Source organism: Leptopilina boulardi, unplaced genomic scaffold (genome assembly GCF_019393585.1).
Source record: "Leptopilina boulardi isolate dan_hultmark-lab unplaced genomic scaffold, ZJU_Lbou_2.1 LbouV2_165, whole genome shotgun sequence".
Taxonomy (NCBI): domain Eukaryota; kingdom Metazoa; phylum Arthropoda; class Insecta; order Hymenoptera; family Figitidae; genus Leptopilina; species Leptopilina boulardi.
Window position 1 is genome coordinate 5345002 of NW_026137713.1, and position 16871 is coordinate 5361872.

Below are 16871 nucleotides of genomic sequence, written 5' to 3' on the forward strand. Positions count from 1 at the left end.
TTTTTTCTTATTTTTATTATGGAAATATGAAGTCTTTCAGGAAAATGTGAATTAAGTTATTTTGAAACAGAAGAGGAAGAGGAGGAGGATTGTGTCATTTTAATGGAAATGCCCTATAAAAAACTTTTATTATTGTCATTTATTTTCTCTATTGTTTAAAATGCGCATGTGCATAGCGTGACACTGTATTCTATATTCTCTTGATCACCGATTGAGATATAAGTTAAGTGGTATGACAGAGAATGAATAGCTTGGATATCATTCCTAAAGCAATAGTCAAACTATATTAAACAAGTTAAATATGTAAATATTTTTTTTTAAAGAAAACAAGTTTTAATTAATTTTTTTTCACTTGATTTTCCAGATAAATAATTTGTAAGTTGTTTTTATTTTTGTGTTTTTTGCACAAAAAAAAAAAAAATTAATGCGCGCACCATTTTCACCAAGTGTCAGTGGCGGGAAACAGAGCTATACTTGAACTTGAATTTTCGTTGCCAAAGGAAGGAAGTGATTTTGTTTATTATTCTTTTTTCAAAGAATGAGATATATTGCTGCTCTTGACGTTGGCACAACTACTGTGCGTTTTCATCTTTTGGACGAAAATGCTGTTACCATCGCTTCTTCTGCTGAAAAGGTTAGTTTATTTTTATTTTTTTCATTACTGTAATATGTTTACTTTTACATTTTTTATATTGTAATCTAAACTTTTTTTTTAGTTATTGAAAATTTAATTTTTAATTATTACTTTTTGATACAGTTTTTTTCTTTTGTATACAAGTTTTATAATATTTTATCACATTATTTATAATTTAAAATGATTTTCTAAAAATTAATATTAAAATTCGAATTAATATAATTATAATGGATAATTAAAATTATTTTAATTACACTTATTTATATTTTTGCAAAAAAAAAAATTATCGCATTGTTTTGAATATGTGAAAGATAATTGTATCGTTTATTTATAATATTTTTATTTAAAAACAATTTCGAAATATTTTAACTATACTAAAATTTATTGATAAAACCTTGATATTTGGATTTTAAATTACTTTTTGTGTGCAAATTATTAAATTGGTTAAATGACCTCGTGATTATGATGACGAAATTAAAATTAAGAAAGGACCTTCGCCCCCCAAAAAACATTCTCAATTCTAAGCAGATAGAATGTTAGATAATTTCTTGGAAACAGTAAATAACATTAATCATTATCTACATTAAAAAAAAACACACATACTAAAGAAATGATTTATGTAATAAAAAGAGAAAGCTTTTTTTCTTTCTTAAAATTTTTGTTCTTGATTTTTTTCTTTTAGAAATTTATTCTGTCTTGTTTTAATTTTTACATTGTTTCTTTTAACACTATTATTATAGTAAAAAAAATGAAAAATACATTTATGTAATTTATTATAATGATATAAACAATTTTTTAAATCATTATTTTGAAAAAAAACTTTTTTTTTGTTGAAAAATTATAGGTAGCACTTTTGTATCCCAAGCCTGGATACGTTGAAATTGATCCCGATGACTTATGGAATATTATATGCGAAGTAATTAAAAAAACAATTCAAGGTAAATTCTTATGAAATTTATAGTCCGCATCAATAATAATGAATTGTCTTATGTGCTTTGAGAAAAAATATTTTTCGCAGTCATAATTCTCGTGAAATTATATTTCTAATACATGTAAATTAATTTCTTTTTAATCTACAGAGAGTGGAATCGATCCAAAATCGATATCCTGTATCGGAATATCAACTCAACGTAGTACATTTGTTACTTGGAATTTAGAAACTGGAAATCACTATCACAAGTATGAACAATAAATTAGTTTTTTTGTGGTATTTTACTTGCCTTCGGCACAATTGATAATAAATTACACTTTAATCTGTAATTTTTTTTGTCAATATTATTAAAGTCAATTTGTAACTTTAATAAGTTTGTCAGTAACTTACAACTAGTAAATTTAAAAATTATGAATTAGTTTTTGTTAATTAACTATTAACTAAAAAATACTCGAATTATTTGACCTAAATTTTTATATATAAATAAAAATTTTAAATATATTTAAAAATTCTAATTTGTATAATATTTCAGTTTTATAACATGGAAAGATTTGAGAGCAGATTCAATGGTAAAGGAATGGAACTCATCTCTAACTTTAAAAGCTCTTCGAACGGGAGCAAATATTCTTTATACTTTTTCCAGAAATAAAAGATTTTTAGCTGGCAGTGTTTTGAAGCTAATGAATACTCAGGTATTGTATTTTCTTTTTTTTCTGTTCTATTTGAATTGAATACTATTTATTTCTGGTTTTTGTATTAGTTTTTATTTTGAATTTTATCATAAAATTTAATGAACATGTTTTTTTTAGACAACTTTGAGATTATTATGGGCTCTTCAAAATGTACCAGGTCTTCAAGAAGCTGCAAGTAAAGGGACAGCGGTCTATGGAGGTGTTGATAGTTGGCTTCTATATAAATTCACTGGTAATATATAATTTGTTCTAAAAAATTTAATATCTTAAAATAAATCAATATCACATGAAAAAATGATAATTTCAGGAAAACATGTAACTGATGTCTCGAGTGCGTCAGCAACTGGATTATTCGATCCCTTTACTATGAAATGGGCCGATTGGGGTTTAAATATTTTTAAATTACCTCGAACATTGTTTCCAGAAGTATTAGACTCTTCAGGAAATTTTGGTCACGTATCGGAAAAGTTATTTGGTGCTGAAATTCCCATTTTTTGCTCAGTAAGTTTTATGAAAGCATTTTTTTTTAATAATAAATTACTTTATTATACATTTATAAATTATTAATATTATTATTATTATTTATTTGTTTATTTCAGTAGATAAAAAAATTTCCTGAATTCAATTAATTGACTTGCTTATTATTTATTTATAAATGAATATTTTGAAATTCTTTTTTTTAACAGATGGCTGATCAAGCTGCGTCTTTATTTGGATCAGGATGCTTTAAACCGGGAGATTTAAAAGTGACAATGGGAACGGGTTCTTTTATGAATGTTAATACTGGCAAAGAACCTCATGCCTCAATAACTGGTAAATACTTTTGAAAAATTGCAATTAATTTGTTTTAAAAAAAAATTCAAATGAAAAAATTTGTTTAAAGATGAAATAATTGTAAAAGAAACAATTTTTTAGGTCTGTACCCATTGGTTGGATGGCGAATAGGTTCTGAATTAATTTATGTCGCTGAGGGAGCTTCTAATGATACTGGATCAATAATCGAATGGGCACAATTTTTAGGTATTGTATTATTAAAATTTATTTTATGTATTAACTCCTTTTAAGTGGATTCTAGAATTTATTATATTATAATAAAAAAAAATTAATTCTCAGGTATTATCAATAAACCTTCGGAAACCTCTGATTTGGCAAATTCAGTTGACGATTCAGATGGTGTTTATTTTGTTCCCGCTTTCAGTGGTTTACAGGTATTATTATTTAACTATTATTATATTTATTATTTACTATTATTTTAAAATCTATTTAAAAAGAATTTATAATTTATATTTTTTTTATTATAATTCTTTTGATAGGCACCGATCAATGATCAATTAGCAGCAACAGGATTTTTAGGATTGAAACCAACTTCTGGAAAATCACATCTGATACGTTCTTTACTTGAAAGTATTGTTTTTAGAATAGTTATTTTATATGATACAATGGTTTCTGAAACACAATTTACCTACCAAAGAATAAGGTAAAATTTTTTGAAAAAAAAACAATTTTAATCTACATAACGCTATTATTTTGATTTTTAAATATTTGCAAATCATTTTTTTTTAATTTTTAATTAAGGATCGACGGTGGTGTATCTCAAAATGATTTTGTAATGCAACTGCTGGCTGATTTAACCGGTTTAGACATCGAAAGGTCCAGAGACACTGAAATGTCAATTTTTGGAGTTGCTCTCGTCGCAGGATTACAAGCCGGTAAATTTTTTGTCAAATTATCTAATTAATAATTAAAATAATAATAATAATTATTATTATTATTATTTTTAAATTATCCTTTTTCAAAATCCACTTTCATTAGATAAAAATTTATTCATAAATTTGCAAATGAAAAAAAGTAATTTTTCTCAATTATTATTTTAAAAAACCCTAATAAAATAAATAAAATTCTTCTGGAAAGTTATGAAAAAAACTAATTTTTCAGGAATTTGGAAAACGAAAGAGGATTTACTGCATTTGCGAAAAGTCGATATTTTCAAACCAAATAATGAAAGATATTTAATATATCAAACAATTTTTAGAAATTGGAAAAAGGCTGTTGATAGATTTAGAAATTGGTATTAAAAAAAAATTTATTTTTTTTAGAATACAAGATAACATTTATTTTTATATTAAAATTCTCATTAAAAATAAATCTTTCAAATGCCAAAAAGGTTTATAAAACTATTTTTAAAAAAATTTATAATTTTTTAAATTATATAAATAAATTAAATTTATAAACTTCTTTTTTAAAGATAAAATAAAAATAATACAATAGAATTTCCAATATGTAAAATTTTCAATTCGTATCGAAAATATTTTAGCATTTAATGTTTATTCATCAATAATTCAGGAACTTGGGTCAAAAGTCAACGATTTAAATAACTTCATCGAAGAGCCATCTTTGTGATGAAACTATTAGAGTCAGAAAAAGAAGTTCAATTGTAACATATCGAAAGTTTTCTTTTCTTTTCAAAAAAAAAATTTTGCTAAGTGATTGTGATGAAAGAAAAATAATTTTTCTAAATTTTTTTCCAATTTCTATTTGAATAATAATTTTTATTCCATATAAAGTTACACAAAATTGAGATCAGTGGGAAGCGGAAATTCGAATTTGAAAAATTTACTGAACCATTGATAATTTAGACAATAAGGCGCAATTGATTGATGAATGGGTTTGGATGTTTTGTTTTTTCTTTTTTTTTTTACTGAGGAAATGTAGAGCGGAAGTCATTGTTGTTACGTAAAATGCTTTTACGACGATGAACTTGCCATTTTAATTCAGAAAGCAAAGCAACAGATCGATGATCTTGGCAAGCATCAAGTTCCGGTGATTCGGAAGATTGTCTGAAAACTTTGCAAATAATATTCGTTTAAATTGGAAGTGTTGTGACGTTGAAGACTCTATAACCGGTCTGGATAGACAGCAACTCTAAAAACATGGTAAGTTGTTTATTTGTTAACCATGAATAAAACTGGTTTTCGTCAAGACTTTGTTAGAATCTGTTGACTTATAGATTGAAATCCAGTTTCTATTTCCTCGACTTCAAATCAATACGTTCTGTCGATAATGATAAAGTTCAATTCAAATTTTTTTTATTCTAATTGAAAAAAAGTAATTCGAATTTTTAAAATAAAGAAACTTTATTATATTATTACTATAATTAAAACAAATTTGTTTATGTTATATATTTTGGTAAAATAGATTTTACTAAGAGATTTTGCAATTTCTTATTTATTCAATTTAAAAAAAAACATGTAAAAATTATTGCATTTTTTAAAAATTAATTATAGTTTTTTTCAAAAATGATAATTATAAATATAATTAATTAATGTGTAGTGTTTTTGAAAAAGAAGTAAATCTTTCGGTGAATAATCAAATAAAGAAGAAAATTTTATTAACAAATCAGTTTTTTTTGAGAAAAAAAATTTTTTAATGCAACTAATTTAAAGACAGAATTGTCATAATAAAAATTAAAATTGTTTTTCACTTATTTAAAAAAATTGAATTTGCAAATTTTTAATCGGCAATAAACATTTTTCATACTTTGTTATAATCTCAAATGTTTTATTCAACGTAAGCATTTTTTTTTTGTAACTTGATAATTTATTATTTTTTTTGCTAGTTTTGCATAATTTCAACAAATTTTGTTAAATTTTTAAAAATTTAACTGAAAAATAAAGTTAATTGAATATTTTAAGAAGTTAAAAAAAATTCAAACGTTTATTCAGTTTTTAATTATTTAATTTCTAATTAACAAGTTTAATGGATTTTTAAATAATTATTATTAGATAATAAACATCTAGTTGATTAGTTAACTCAAAACAGGTGGAATTTTTTTTTTTTTTTTAATATAAATAAATTATTTGCAATTTCCACCCTTACATAATTTGTGGTAATTTACTTTCTTTTGACAACTTCATATCTTTGCTAGTACAATAAAAATTTCACATAACTTTTCACTCAGTCTTTAACTAGATTCTAAAGTGCTCTTATTCATAATAAAATTTATACAAATTTCTATAATTATTTTCCAATTTATATTTTTGTATTTAATAAAAAAAAATTCAAGTTATTTGAATTATTTTCGTAAAATATTAGTTTTTGATTTTATTTGGTAAGATTTAAATAACTTTTTTTTTGTAATTATTTGTATTAGACCACAATATAGTAATTAACTTATATCTTTGATTTTTCTATTGTGGAGATATTATTATATTCATAAAACGTCTCAATAGAAAATTAATTAGCAATGATCCTTTGGATCACCTTGATTATAATTAATGTACTGATACGTTTTTTTTACACAGAAAATTTATTCCTCAATTTTTTTTTCCTTCTCAAGGAACAAAATAAGTAAATTGCAGTGTTTGTGATAGAAAAATAATGAAAATTGTCGACATTTGCTCTTTAAAGCAAATAATACAACGTGATTTAGAAAATAATATTAGCTAAAATGATTAATCATTTTACAGGCGGAAGTGGTGTTAAATATAGTGGAAATGGAATCCAAGGACGAAAATGATGGACCTAAAGAGGCTGTTGAATCTGAAATTTGCAGGATAGAAATTTCACCACCAATTTTAGCAGTACCAGATCCAAGTAAGTTTATATTTTACTTAATAGTTGATAATTATTATTGTTATTATTATTACCATTATTAGAAAAAGTTTAGAATAATTAAATTGAAAATTATATTTTCGAAAAAAATTATAAATTATTTTAAATAAAATTAACAATAATATTAATTATTAATATATAGTATTAATAGAAGTAGTTTTCTGGTTTTTTTTTTTGTAACTTTATCTTTAAGAATATTTTTTTCTCTGTGAAACATTTTTTTTTCTCTTTTAACGTCTTAAGATTCTCTCGAGTTCAGAATAAGTTGAACTCTCTGAGAAGAAGGTATGAGTTCTTTCGTATATCATTCATTTCCTTGAAGATTATACAACAGAGTGCAAGTGATTATTAAAAGAAAAACTGTGCTCAACATTGTGTGACATATATCATAATAGTGATTTCTGTTCTATTCAGTGATTCGTATAAAAAAAAAATTCATTCATCGCTTTTTAATTTTCTGAAGGTAGAGAAAAAAATATTTATTTACAAAACAATTGTTTTTTAAATTATTAATTATAATTGAAATAATTATTATTGCATTATTTTTATTATATTGCTTTTAAAATTCTTTTGAAATATTAGTTTTTTTTTTTTTTTAATTTATTTAAAAACATTAATGTTTAAATGATAATTTATTATACTAATTATCATTAAATTATGTTAAATGCTCTAATGAGAATATTTCTTGAAAAAAACATTAAATTTGTGTCAATGAATTGAAGAATTAATAATTATTATCTGCATATAAAAATTTCGTAATCATAAAATTTATAAATAATAATTGATTTGTACATGTAATTATTTTTAATTGAAAAATTTAATTTAATTTCTGTAAATTTAAAAAAATTTTATCAATTAATAAAAATATAATGAAAATATAATGAAATAAAAGGAAATTTAAAGGAAATTAATTTTTTTTAACAATGATATATTAATTTTAACAAATTGCATATTGATGAAAGTGACACATTTTTATACTTATTATGGACAACTTTACATATATTATTTTCATACTTGATCACCTTCATCAATACCTTCGTTTGGAGTTCACTCTATTTCGATGGACTTTGAAGGCATTAAAATTTGCAACAAAAAATTTTTTTAATTAACCACTCAGTAAATGGTATAAAAAATATATTTAAAGGAAAATAGATTTAAATTTTGTATATTAAATTAAAAAAATTGATTTTTTTTATTAAAAGGGAAAAATAAATCCAATAATAATATTTTTGTAACATTAATAAATTTAATGTATAATAATTATTTTAATAGATAATAATTGCTATTAACAGAGCATGTAAAATATTTATTATTTTTTTTATAAACTGTTATTTAAATGTAAACAAATCCCTTTAAATTTGACAGCTGAGTTCAGTGCCCCCTGGTGGCAAAATTTAATATCAATATTGACGCGGCAATTAAAAGAGATGATATTTTAATAAAAAGAGATAATAAAAAACAAAGCGATAAAGAATATATACTTGCTTCTTTTAAATAGCACAAGTATTATAAGAGTATTGTTTCTGGTGTGTAAGAAAATTAACAAAGAGAAAATAATCCAGGTATTTTTGCTTGATTAAACAATTGTGATATCGTTTGATTAAAAGAGGTTAGATTTTATCTGTCAAATTTGGTACATGGGTCAAAGATCACTTTTTTTATATATATTTTCGCGACTAAAGTATCATTTCTTTTTTTTTGCATTACGATATATACTTTTAATTTTAATTATTAGTGAAAAATAAATTGTACTCATTACACGTATTGAATTTAATTACTGTATTTAAAACTTACATCGTGCAGTTTATACAAAATCTCCTACAATTTGTATGTAATTTATATCTGACTTTTCTATTTTACTATTTTAATAATTCATTTTATCAATAAAAATTTTGCAATATCACGTGAAATATAATTTGAAGTTATGAGATAAAAAAAAACTCAAGTCGAAGTTTTTAATGTTTTTTTTTTTCTTATCATAGAAAAAAATATTGACTTTCATTGCGCAAAAAAATTAGAAACGGGAATGTTCTCGCAACTAGTTTTTTTTTCCTAGTTTTCGTGTATTTATAGAACAAAACATTTTCATTTTATTGTGTGTTGACAGATAAGATAAAATGACCTTTTAAATTAGAAAGTGATTTCTTTTAATATTTTTCTAAAAATAGTAATTAAAATATATTTGTGATAAGAAAAGTTAATTTTAAGTTTATATCTTTCATTTTATCACTTATCACTTATTACTTCTGGGCTACATTTATGTGAAAACCTAATATAAGGTTATAATAAATAAGAAATACTTGAGAGGAAAATAATTTTGTGATTTTATTTCAGCTGAAATGAATGGAAAAATGGAAATTGTAAACTACGCAGATGTAAGTATTAATTTATTCTTAAACATTTTTTTTTCTTATAGGATAAAAAATTGATTATATTAACTCTATAATGATTTTAATGATTGAAAATTTTCTCAGCTTCCAAATACATAAAGAGAATTATTTTTTTTTTGCAGCTAGTTCAAAAAACAAGAGATGCTTTTTACAGTGGAAAAACTCGTCCCTTAGAATGGAGGATCAAGCAGTTAAAACAATTTTTAAGAATGTTGGAAGAAAAATCACCTGAAATTCAAGCAGCACTTGCTAGTGATTTACGAAAAGTTAGTATTTTGTTTTCATTTACACACTATGTTAAAAAAAAAATTTTTGTTATTTTATGGAAAATTTAATTGAATTTTTAATTTTTTCAGAGCAAATTTGAAAGCTACGCTCTAGAAATAGATTATACTGTTAATGAAATAAAGGATATGTTAATGAATATCAAGGAATGGGCAGCTGTTGAAAAGGTATTTATATAAATTAATATAAATAAAAAAATATATTTATTTAGAAATATTAATAATACAGGCCTTGTATTAAACTAATTTCGATTTATTTTAATAAGATACGACTTTATCAAATTTTTTTTTACATTTTTTACAAAATTTTTAAACAAAATACGAGGCCTGTTGTTGTTGACTATTTGATAATTGTGAATTTTCTTTTAGCCTCCGAAACCAATGGTAAACATTTTGGATGGCATTGAAATTTACAAGGACCCTTATGGAGTTGTTCTCGTAATTGGAGCATGGAATTATCCTTTACAATTGGCTCTTTTACCAATGATGGGAGCACTCGCCGCTGGAAATTGTGTTATTCTTAAACCTTCAGAAGTATCTCAGGCCACATCTAAACTTATCGCAGAAATGGTTCCGAAATATTTAGACAACGTGAGTTTTAAATTTGTTGACAACAAAAATTATAATTAAAAATGTTTAATTTTTTTTTTTTATTAATTTTGATCGTTTTAGATGTTAAAATAAAAAAAAGGCATTTTTCTTTTAATAGGACTGCTTTCACGTTGTTTGTGGAGGCGTATCAGAGACTACAGAACTTTTGAAACACAGGTTTGATTATATTTTCTACACAGGCTCAACATCTGTTGGAAAAATTGTTCGAGATGCTGCAAATAAATTTTTAACACCAGTGACTTTGGAACTTGGTGGCAAAAGGTAATTATATATATTTTTTTATGTGTATCGGAAAATTATAATTTTGAAAATTATATGTTTTTTCTTTGTTAGTCCTGTTTATGTTGACAATACAGTTGACATGAATATCACTGCCAAACGAATTTTATGGGGAAAATTTATAAACAATGGACAAACTTGCATTGCACCCGATTATATTTTATGCACACTTGAAGTACAAAATCGACTTGTTAAGGAAATAAAGCAAGTTTTAAAAGAATGGTACAGTGAAAATCCACAAAATAGTCCCGATTTGTGTCGCATTATTAGCGATAATCATTTTCAGTAAGTATAATAAATTAAAAAACAAAATAATTCTTGTAATTTTAATTATTTTTTCTTCTTATGTTTTTACTTTTTTTTTCTTACAGACGTTTATCAAAATTCTTGACAAATGGAACAATTGCCATTGGAGGAAAAACAGATCCTTCGGAAAAATTTATTGAACCGACAATTCTTATTGATGTTAAACCAACGGATCCAGTAATGCAGGAAGAAATTTTCGGTCCAATTTTGCCAATTGTAAATATCAACAATGCTTATGAAGCAATCAAATTCATAAACGATCGGTAAGTTGATGATAATAATAATCGAGAAAAAGAATTTTCTTTTCTAATTTAATTATTTACAGAAATTAAAAAATGTGTCATTTTTTTTTATCAGTTTTCAAACATTATTATAAGAAAAATATTTCATTTTCATATTTACATTGTCAGTTATCTCATTCACCTATTTTACATTTCAATGCTTTCTACCGTTTGTAATATTTGTATGCAAATGAATTCTTTCAATTATCATTTTTTTTCCAAATGAGTTGTGTGAATGGATATATTTAAAATGAAAAACAATAATTAATGGGGTATTTTAGAAAGAATTTAAAACTAATTTTCTATTATGATTTAATAATAAAATCTTAGTTTCTAGTATTGTATTATTTAATGCTTTTTATTATAAAAATTAAATTAGGATTAACGGGTTAAAAAAATTAATTTAGAAATGGAAAATTGATTGAACTTATCTTTTTGTTATCGTACATAGAGATACTCCCCTTACAATGTATATATTTACAAAGGATAAAGGAGTAGGAGAATTGATAATAAATCAAACGAGAAGCGGTGCTGTTTGTGTCAACGATACTGTAATGCAATACGCTGGTGAGTTAGGGTTAAAGAACGGTGAAGGTTTTAACAAATCTGTATATGTTGTAAAAAAAAAAATTTATTATTTTTAAATAATATTGGTAAAATGCTCCACTCACCTTTCTTGCAAGGTATTTCTTTAAATTAAAGATGAATATTATAATAAAATAGAAATATTTAGGTGGTGTGCTTGAAAAATTGCTGTCTGGATTCTCTTTCTTTCTCTCAATTTTAGGACTACGGGACTCTTTTCTGTTTGCATTTATGATCTTTTTTTTAATCCATATTACCTTCCTGTTAAATTAATGCATGAATTAATGCATGATTTTCGATTTATTTATTTTCAATGGTGCAGGGAGAAGCCTTTAGTACTCTATGTATTTAGCAAAAATATGGACGACGCTAAATTGTTTGCTCAAAATACATCATCTGGAAATTTATGTGTTAATGAAACTGTTCTACATATGGCAGGTATATTACAAACCTTTTTTTAAAATTGTTTCGTAAACATTTTTCTTATTTTCAATTATTTATTTTTTTATTTATTTATATATTTATTTATTTTTATTTATTTTAATAATTATTTTTCTTTCTAATACGAATTTTCAATACAAATAATTTTTAAGTAGTAATTTTATTAAATTACAAATAAATATACCCTGATGATTAGTATAATTATTATTGTAACTTTAATACGCTTTCTTTCTTAATTGTAATTAATTAATTTTTGCTTGTAAATATTGCTTATTTGGTAGTTGTTTTAGAAGAAAAATTTTGAAATCATAAACAACTTTTCGACAAAATTGTTGAATATAATTTGAAAATTGAATTTTGTTTTAATTTTATTATATCGAATTTTTTAAATATTTCACGTGTAGTTGACTCGATTCCATTTGGAGGGGTTGGAAATTCTGGAATGGGCGCTTATCATGGACAATTGACATTTGATACATTTGTACATAAAAAAGGATGTCTCGTGAAAAGTTTTAATAAACTTGGAGAATCTTTGGCAGCGTAAGATAAAATTTATTCTATTTTTTTTAATACATTTTTTGTGAACAAAAAATGATTTTTTTTTTCGTTTTAGTGTTCGATATCCACCTTATACGGATAAGAAATTATCTGCTTTACGTCTTTTAATGGGAAAGAGACCAGATATTCCTGGAATTAAATATTTACCACATCTTGTTATGTTTGGTCTTGGTGTTGCAGTCACATTTGCTGTCAAAGCTATCGTCAAGGTACAAAAGGCATCACATGCGTAAAAAAAATCATGTCGCCGTGTATTTAGAGTTTTCTCTTTTTTTTTTTCCTCATAAAGAAACGCACAATTCATAAAATTTTACAATTCACATTTTATTTAGTTGAACTTTTTTCATACGCTTTTTTTATTTTTCTTTATTACTTTGTATTAAAATTATATAATAAGAAAAATTGATTATTAGAGAAAAAAAGAAATTAAAGATTTTATAAAAATTTATCATTTAGAAGTCTAAAAATGATAAAAAAAAATTATAGAAAAAGAAAAAATAATTTTCTTTTTCATCTCAATGCACAAAATCTTTACAACTATTTTAATGTTTGTATAATATTTTTTATACAAATTAATTAATGCACAATTAAGTTCTTTTTGTAAAATTTAGATCAATAAAGTTTATTTAATTTGCACACGCTTTCACTGAAATTCCCTTCACTTGTGTATAAAAATTAAAACATTTTTTATTAATTCAAACTATTTTATAGTTAGTTTTTTTTCAAAAGTACAAAAAGTAATGTAACTTTTATTAAAATAAAACACAAAGTGGAATGGAATAATAAAGATAAATGATAAAATCATTTATTTAAAAAATTTATAATAAATTTGACAATTTTTAAGATCAATTTTATTAAAAGAAAGTATAATATTTTTACAGGAATATGGCCAAGAGGTTGAGAGTCAATAAGGAAGAGAATCGATAAAAAAACGTGCATTTTTTTGAATATCAAATGTGGAACATTTTTTTTTTTTTAAAGGAATTTTTTTTGGGAAATTATTTCCTCACCGAGGGATTTGTTATTATATCGAGATAATTAATATCGAGGATTTGTAATTTTAGTGTGTCTCATAATTTTTCCGATATATTACAAAATATTAATGTGCCTTGCAAATTTTTACGAGGGTAGCTTTTTATAACACTTATAAAGTAATTTTTTAAAAAGCAATATTTTTTAGTTTTGTAAATTTTTTAATTCATAAATATGAATATCTGTGATTAATGAATATATTTTAAATGTTTTTTTTTTGTTTTTTGTTTTTTATAGAGTAAATGAAAACTAAAAAAAAAAGATATATTACAAAGTAGTGGCACAAATTTATGTATATTTTATATATAAAAATATATATTATATATATATACAAATTTCTGTAGAATAATAAAAATTATTGTACAGAAAATAATATGCAAGTATCACTTATATTTTCTGTTAAAAAAAAATTCTTGCAATCAACTTATTTTTAGATCCTCTTCCTTTCAATTTTTGCTCTATTTAGCCTTCATTGCAGGTCATAATATGAAAAAGAAATCAGGTCAATAAAAAGTATATAATATTTGATGGAAGTTTTTAATTTCCATAATTATAAAAAAAAAGTGATGAATAACTTTGATATTAAATTGATAGTTTTATGAATTCCAACAAATGAATGACATTAATTTCAGGGAAAAAAGAAAATTTTTACACGTGTTATTGTAAAATTTACAGATATTTAATTTATATATACTTTTACAATGAAAAAAATTAATTTTTAATCGAAAGCACGTAAAAATTTCTTTAATTATCAATTCAAATTATTAAAAAGTCACACAACTGATAATTACTAATTTATAAAGAAAATATTTTCTTATATCGCTTTTTTAAAAATTTGTTTAATACAGAAAATTGATAATTTGTATGTTTATAAAAAAAAAAACAATCTTTCGTGTTGAGAGAAATCTATATATTGATTGCAAGAAATAAAAAAAATTCAGTTAAAATTTATTCCTCGCAACACAGGTAGATATATAAAATTTTAATTATTTATAATTATGACAATATATTAATTTTTGTTTTTTTCCCCTTTTTAATAGAAAAAATGAAGACTACACTCATTTTATTAACATGTTTCATTGGATTGTGCACAATTTTTGCACAAATGTACATTAATCCACTACCTAGACAAATTGATATTAATAAAATTTTAATTGATTCTGATCGTCGAAGTGAGTTAATATCTTGCCTTTTGGATGAAGGGAAATGTAATGTAATTACGCAAAACATTAAAAGTGAGTAAATGAAAATATTAATATATTTAATAAAAATAAATACACTTATATAATATTTATAAATTTTAATATTATATTATTTTTCAAATTAACATTGACTGTCTTAGAAATAAATTATTTTAAATTTTCAAAATGAATAAATAATGAATTTGAATTTTTGTTTTGTAATTCAAATAAGTTGTTGTTATTTTATTTTAAAATGATTTGTTGTGATTTTATACAGATTTGTTACCTGAAGTAATAAAAACAAATTGTGAAAATTGTCCAATTGAAATAAAAATGTATGCAGTGAAATTTATTAATTATTTACAAGAAAATGATTCGAAGAATTGGAATAAAATTTTAAAAAAATACAATCTTTCTGGTGATAATGTTGAGAAATTTTTGAAGCACTTGTCCAATCAAAATAATAAGGATAAAAATTAATTTTTCTCAAATTCATCATTCAAGAATCTTCAAAAAAATTTCGAATATTCTGCATTCGATTTCAATGACAATGAAGATAGAAACAATAATGGTGAGAAAGAAATAATTTATAAATTTAAATTTTAATTTTTAATATTGTAATTTTTAATGTAAATTACAAATAATTAATATAATTAACAAGGCAAATAATTTAAATGTATAAAATAATAATATAAAAAATAATTAAATTTTATAATAAAGACGAATGAAATAAAAGTATAGTAAAGAATTTCCATGTTGAGAAAATAAAAAACACTTTTCTTTTTTAAATTCGGCTATATTTTAAATATACATGATGCAATGTGTAATTAAATTACAAATGGAAATTGTTTTCATAAAGTTTTGTTGATAAATTACATACAATTAAAATTGATGAACTACATTATAAATTATTGCTTTGGCTTATTTTGAATATCTTTGATTGACTTCTCAAGAACGGCTTTCCATTTTTCCGGTTCTTTCTCCGTATAATAAGTGACAATTTTATCGAAACCTATTTTCTGTGGCTCAGTGCAATACTTGCATTTAGTTACCAATGCTTCCGGAAATTTATCTATTAAAATAAATCATTTTATTATTTATTTAAAAATATATTTTCTATTCATAAATAAATAAATTAACTTTTTTCTCACTGCACATAAATAGAACTATAATAAAAATTTAAATAAATTATAATAAATAAATAAATAATATAATTATAAAATATATTAATTAAAAAAATGTTCTGTCCATAATTTTTATTTAGAATAATTTTATTTTAGTTATAAAATTTTTATTTATTAACTATTTTAAAACATTTAATATGTAAATGATAAATAATTAATAAATAAACTAATTGTAAGTTAAAATAAAATTTTATTAATAATATAATTAATTAATATATTTATACAGATATTTAAAAAAATATCGATAAAAATTAAAGAAAGGAAAAAATTATTATTTTGTATAGAAAAATTGATCTTACCTCTAAAAAACATAGCATCATCACTTAAACAACGAGAAGTTCCCATAGCGCAATTGTAATACTGATTTCGAAGTCGATCATTGCTTAAAATTTCATCGTAATTAACATGATCGTATTTATCCGTATAATGTTTTATTTCTTCACTTCTTGTTAAAAGAATAACAGCCGAAGTTAATAGTAAACCAAAAAAAATTGACACATGAGCCATTTTGAGCTTTTTTCTGTATTGTTATTTGTTATAAAATAATAACAATACTGATAAAAATAATTTATTAAATAATAATTTAAAGTATTTATAATTAATTGCTGAATTGACGAAGGATGATTGCAAAAGAAGGTAGATGCTTCTCTGCATTTATACAAATCCCCCTTTTCAAGAATCCTGAATGACGTCAGATATAAATTATTGTCATTCACGTGGTTTGCCGAAGAGGTCAACTTGTTCTTCAGAAGTGCAAAAAAAGTGTTCTTCCTCTCAAAAAGTAAAAGAATTTCTTTTATTTATAATATAATAAAGTAATTTTCAAGAAAACAAAAAATATATTAATGAAAATTTAAAAATTTGCATTAA

At 22.8% G+C, this 16871-nt stretch overlaps 3 protein-coding genes across 12 annotated transcripts; 2 read left to right on the forward strand and 1 right to left on the reverse strand.

Moving 5' to 3' along the window:
• The first annotated feature begins 97 nt into the window (after positions 1-97).
• LOC127277298 (putative glycerol kinase 5) lies at positions 98-5086 on the forward strand. Of its 2 annotated transcripts, XM_051298320.1 has the most exons (13): positions 98-634; positions 1479-1572; positions 1714-1813; positions 2098-2257; positions 2375-2489; positions 2565-2758; positions 2944-3070; positions 3173-3277; positions 3371-3465; positions 3571-3734; positions 3833-3966; positions 4193-4325; positions 5033-5086. In XM_051298320.1, coding segments are annotated over exons 1-13 (1518 nt in total). In that variant the 5' UTR covers positions 98-538; the 3' UTR covers positions 5034-5086. The 2 variants fall into 2 exon arrangements, with proteins under 2 accessions (XP_051154277.1, XP_051154276.1); XM_051298319.1 differs by lacking the exon at positions 5033-5086 and having other exon boundaries at positions 4193-4527.
• LOC127277297 (aldehyde dehydrogenase, dimeric NADP-preferring) lies at positions 5043-13608 on the forward strand. Of its 9 annotated transcripts, none has more exons than XM_051298311.1 (13): positions 5043-5190; positions 6724-6850; positions 9203-9243; positions 9381-9524; positions 9615-9710; positions 9912-10133; positions 10252-10415; positions 10488-10718; positions 10805-11002; positions 11472-11587; positions 12451-12586; positions 12660-12813; positions 13486-13608. In XM_051298311.1, the coding sequence occupies exons 1-13, from the start codon at positions 5188-5190 to the stop codon at positions 13513-13515; spliced, it is 1662 nt and encodes a 553-aa protein (XP_051154268.1). In that variant the 5' UTR covers positions 5043-5187; the 3' UTR covers positions 13516-13608. The 9 variants fall into 9 exon arrangements, with proteins under 9 accessions (XP_051154268.1, XP_051154267.1, XP_051154269.1 ...); XM_051298310.1 differs by lacking the exon at positions 11472-11587 and adding an exon at positions 11928-12043; XM_051298312.1 differs by lacking the exons at positions 5043-5190; positions 11472-11587 and adding exons at positions 5266-5362; positions 11928-12043.
• Positions 13609-15592: 1984 nt separating this feature from the next.
• LOC127277304 (ejaculatory bulb-specific protein 3-like) lies at positions 15593-16637 on the reverse strand. The gene is made up of 2 exons (XM_051298327.1): positions 16301-16637; positions 15593-15889 (listed from the first exon to the last, which is right to left on the reverse strand). The coding sequence occupies exons 1-2, from the start codon at positions 16506-16508 to the stop codon at positions 15726-15728; spliced, it is 372 nt and encodes a 123-aa protein (XP_051154284.1). The 5' UTR covers positions 16509-16637; the 3' UTR covers positions 15593-15725.
• Positions 16638-16871: the final 234 nt, after the last annotated feature.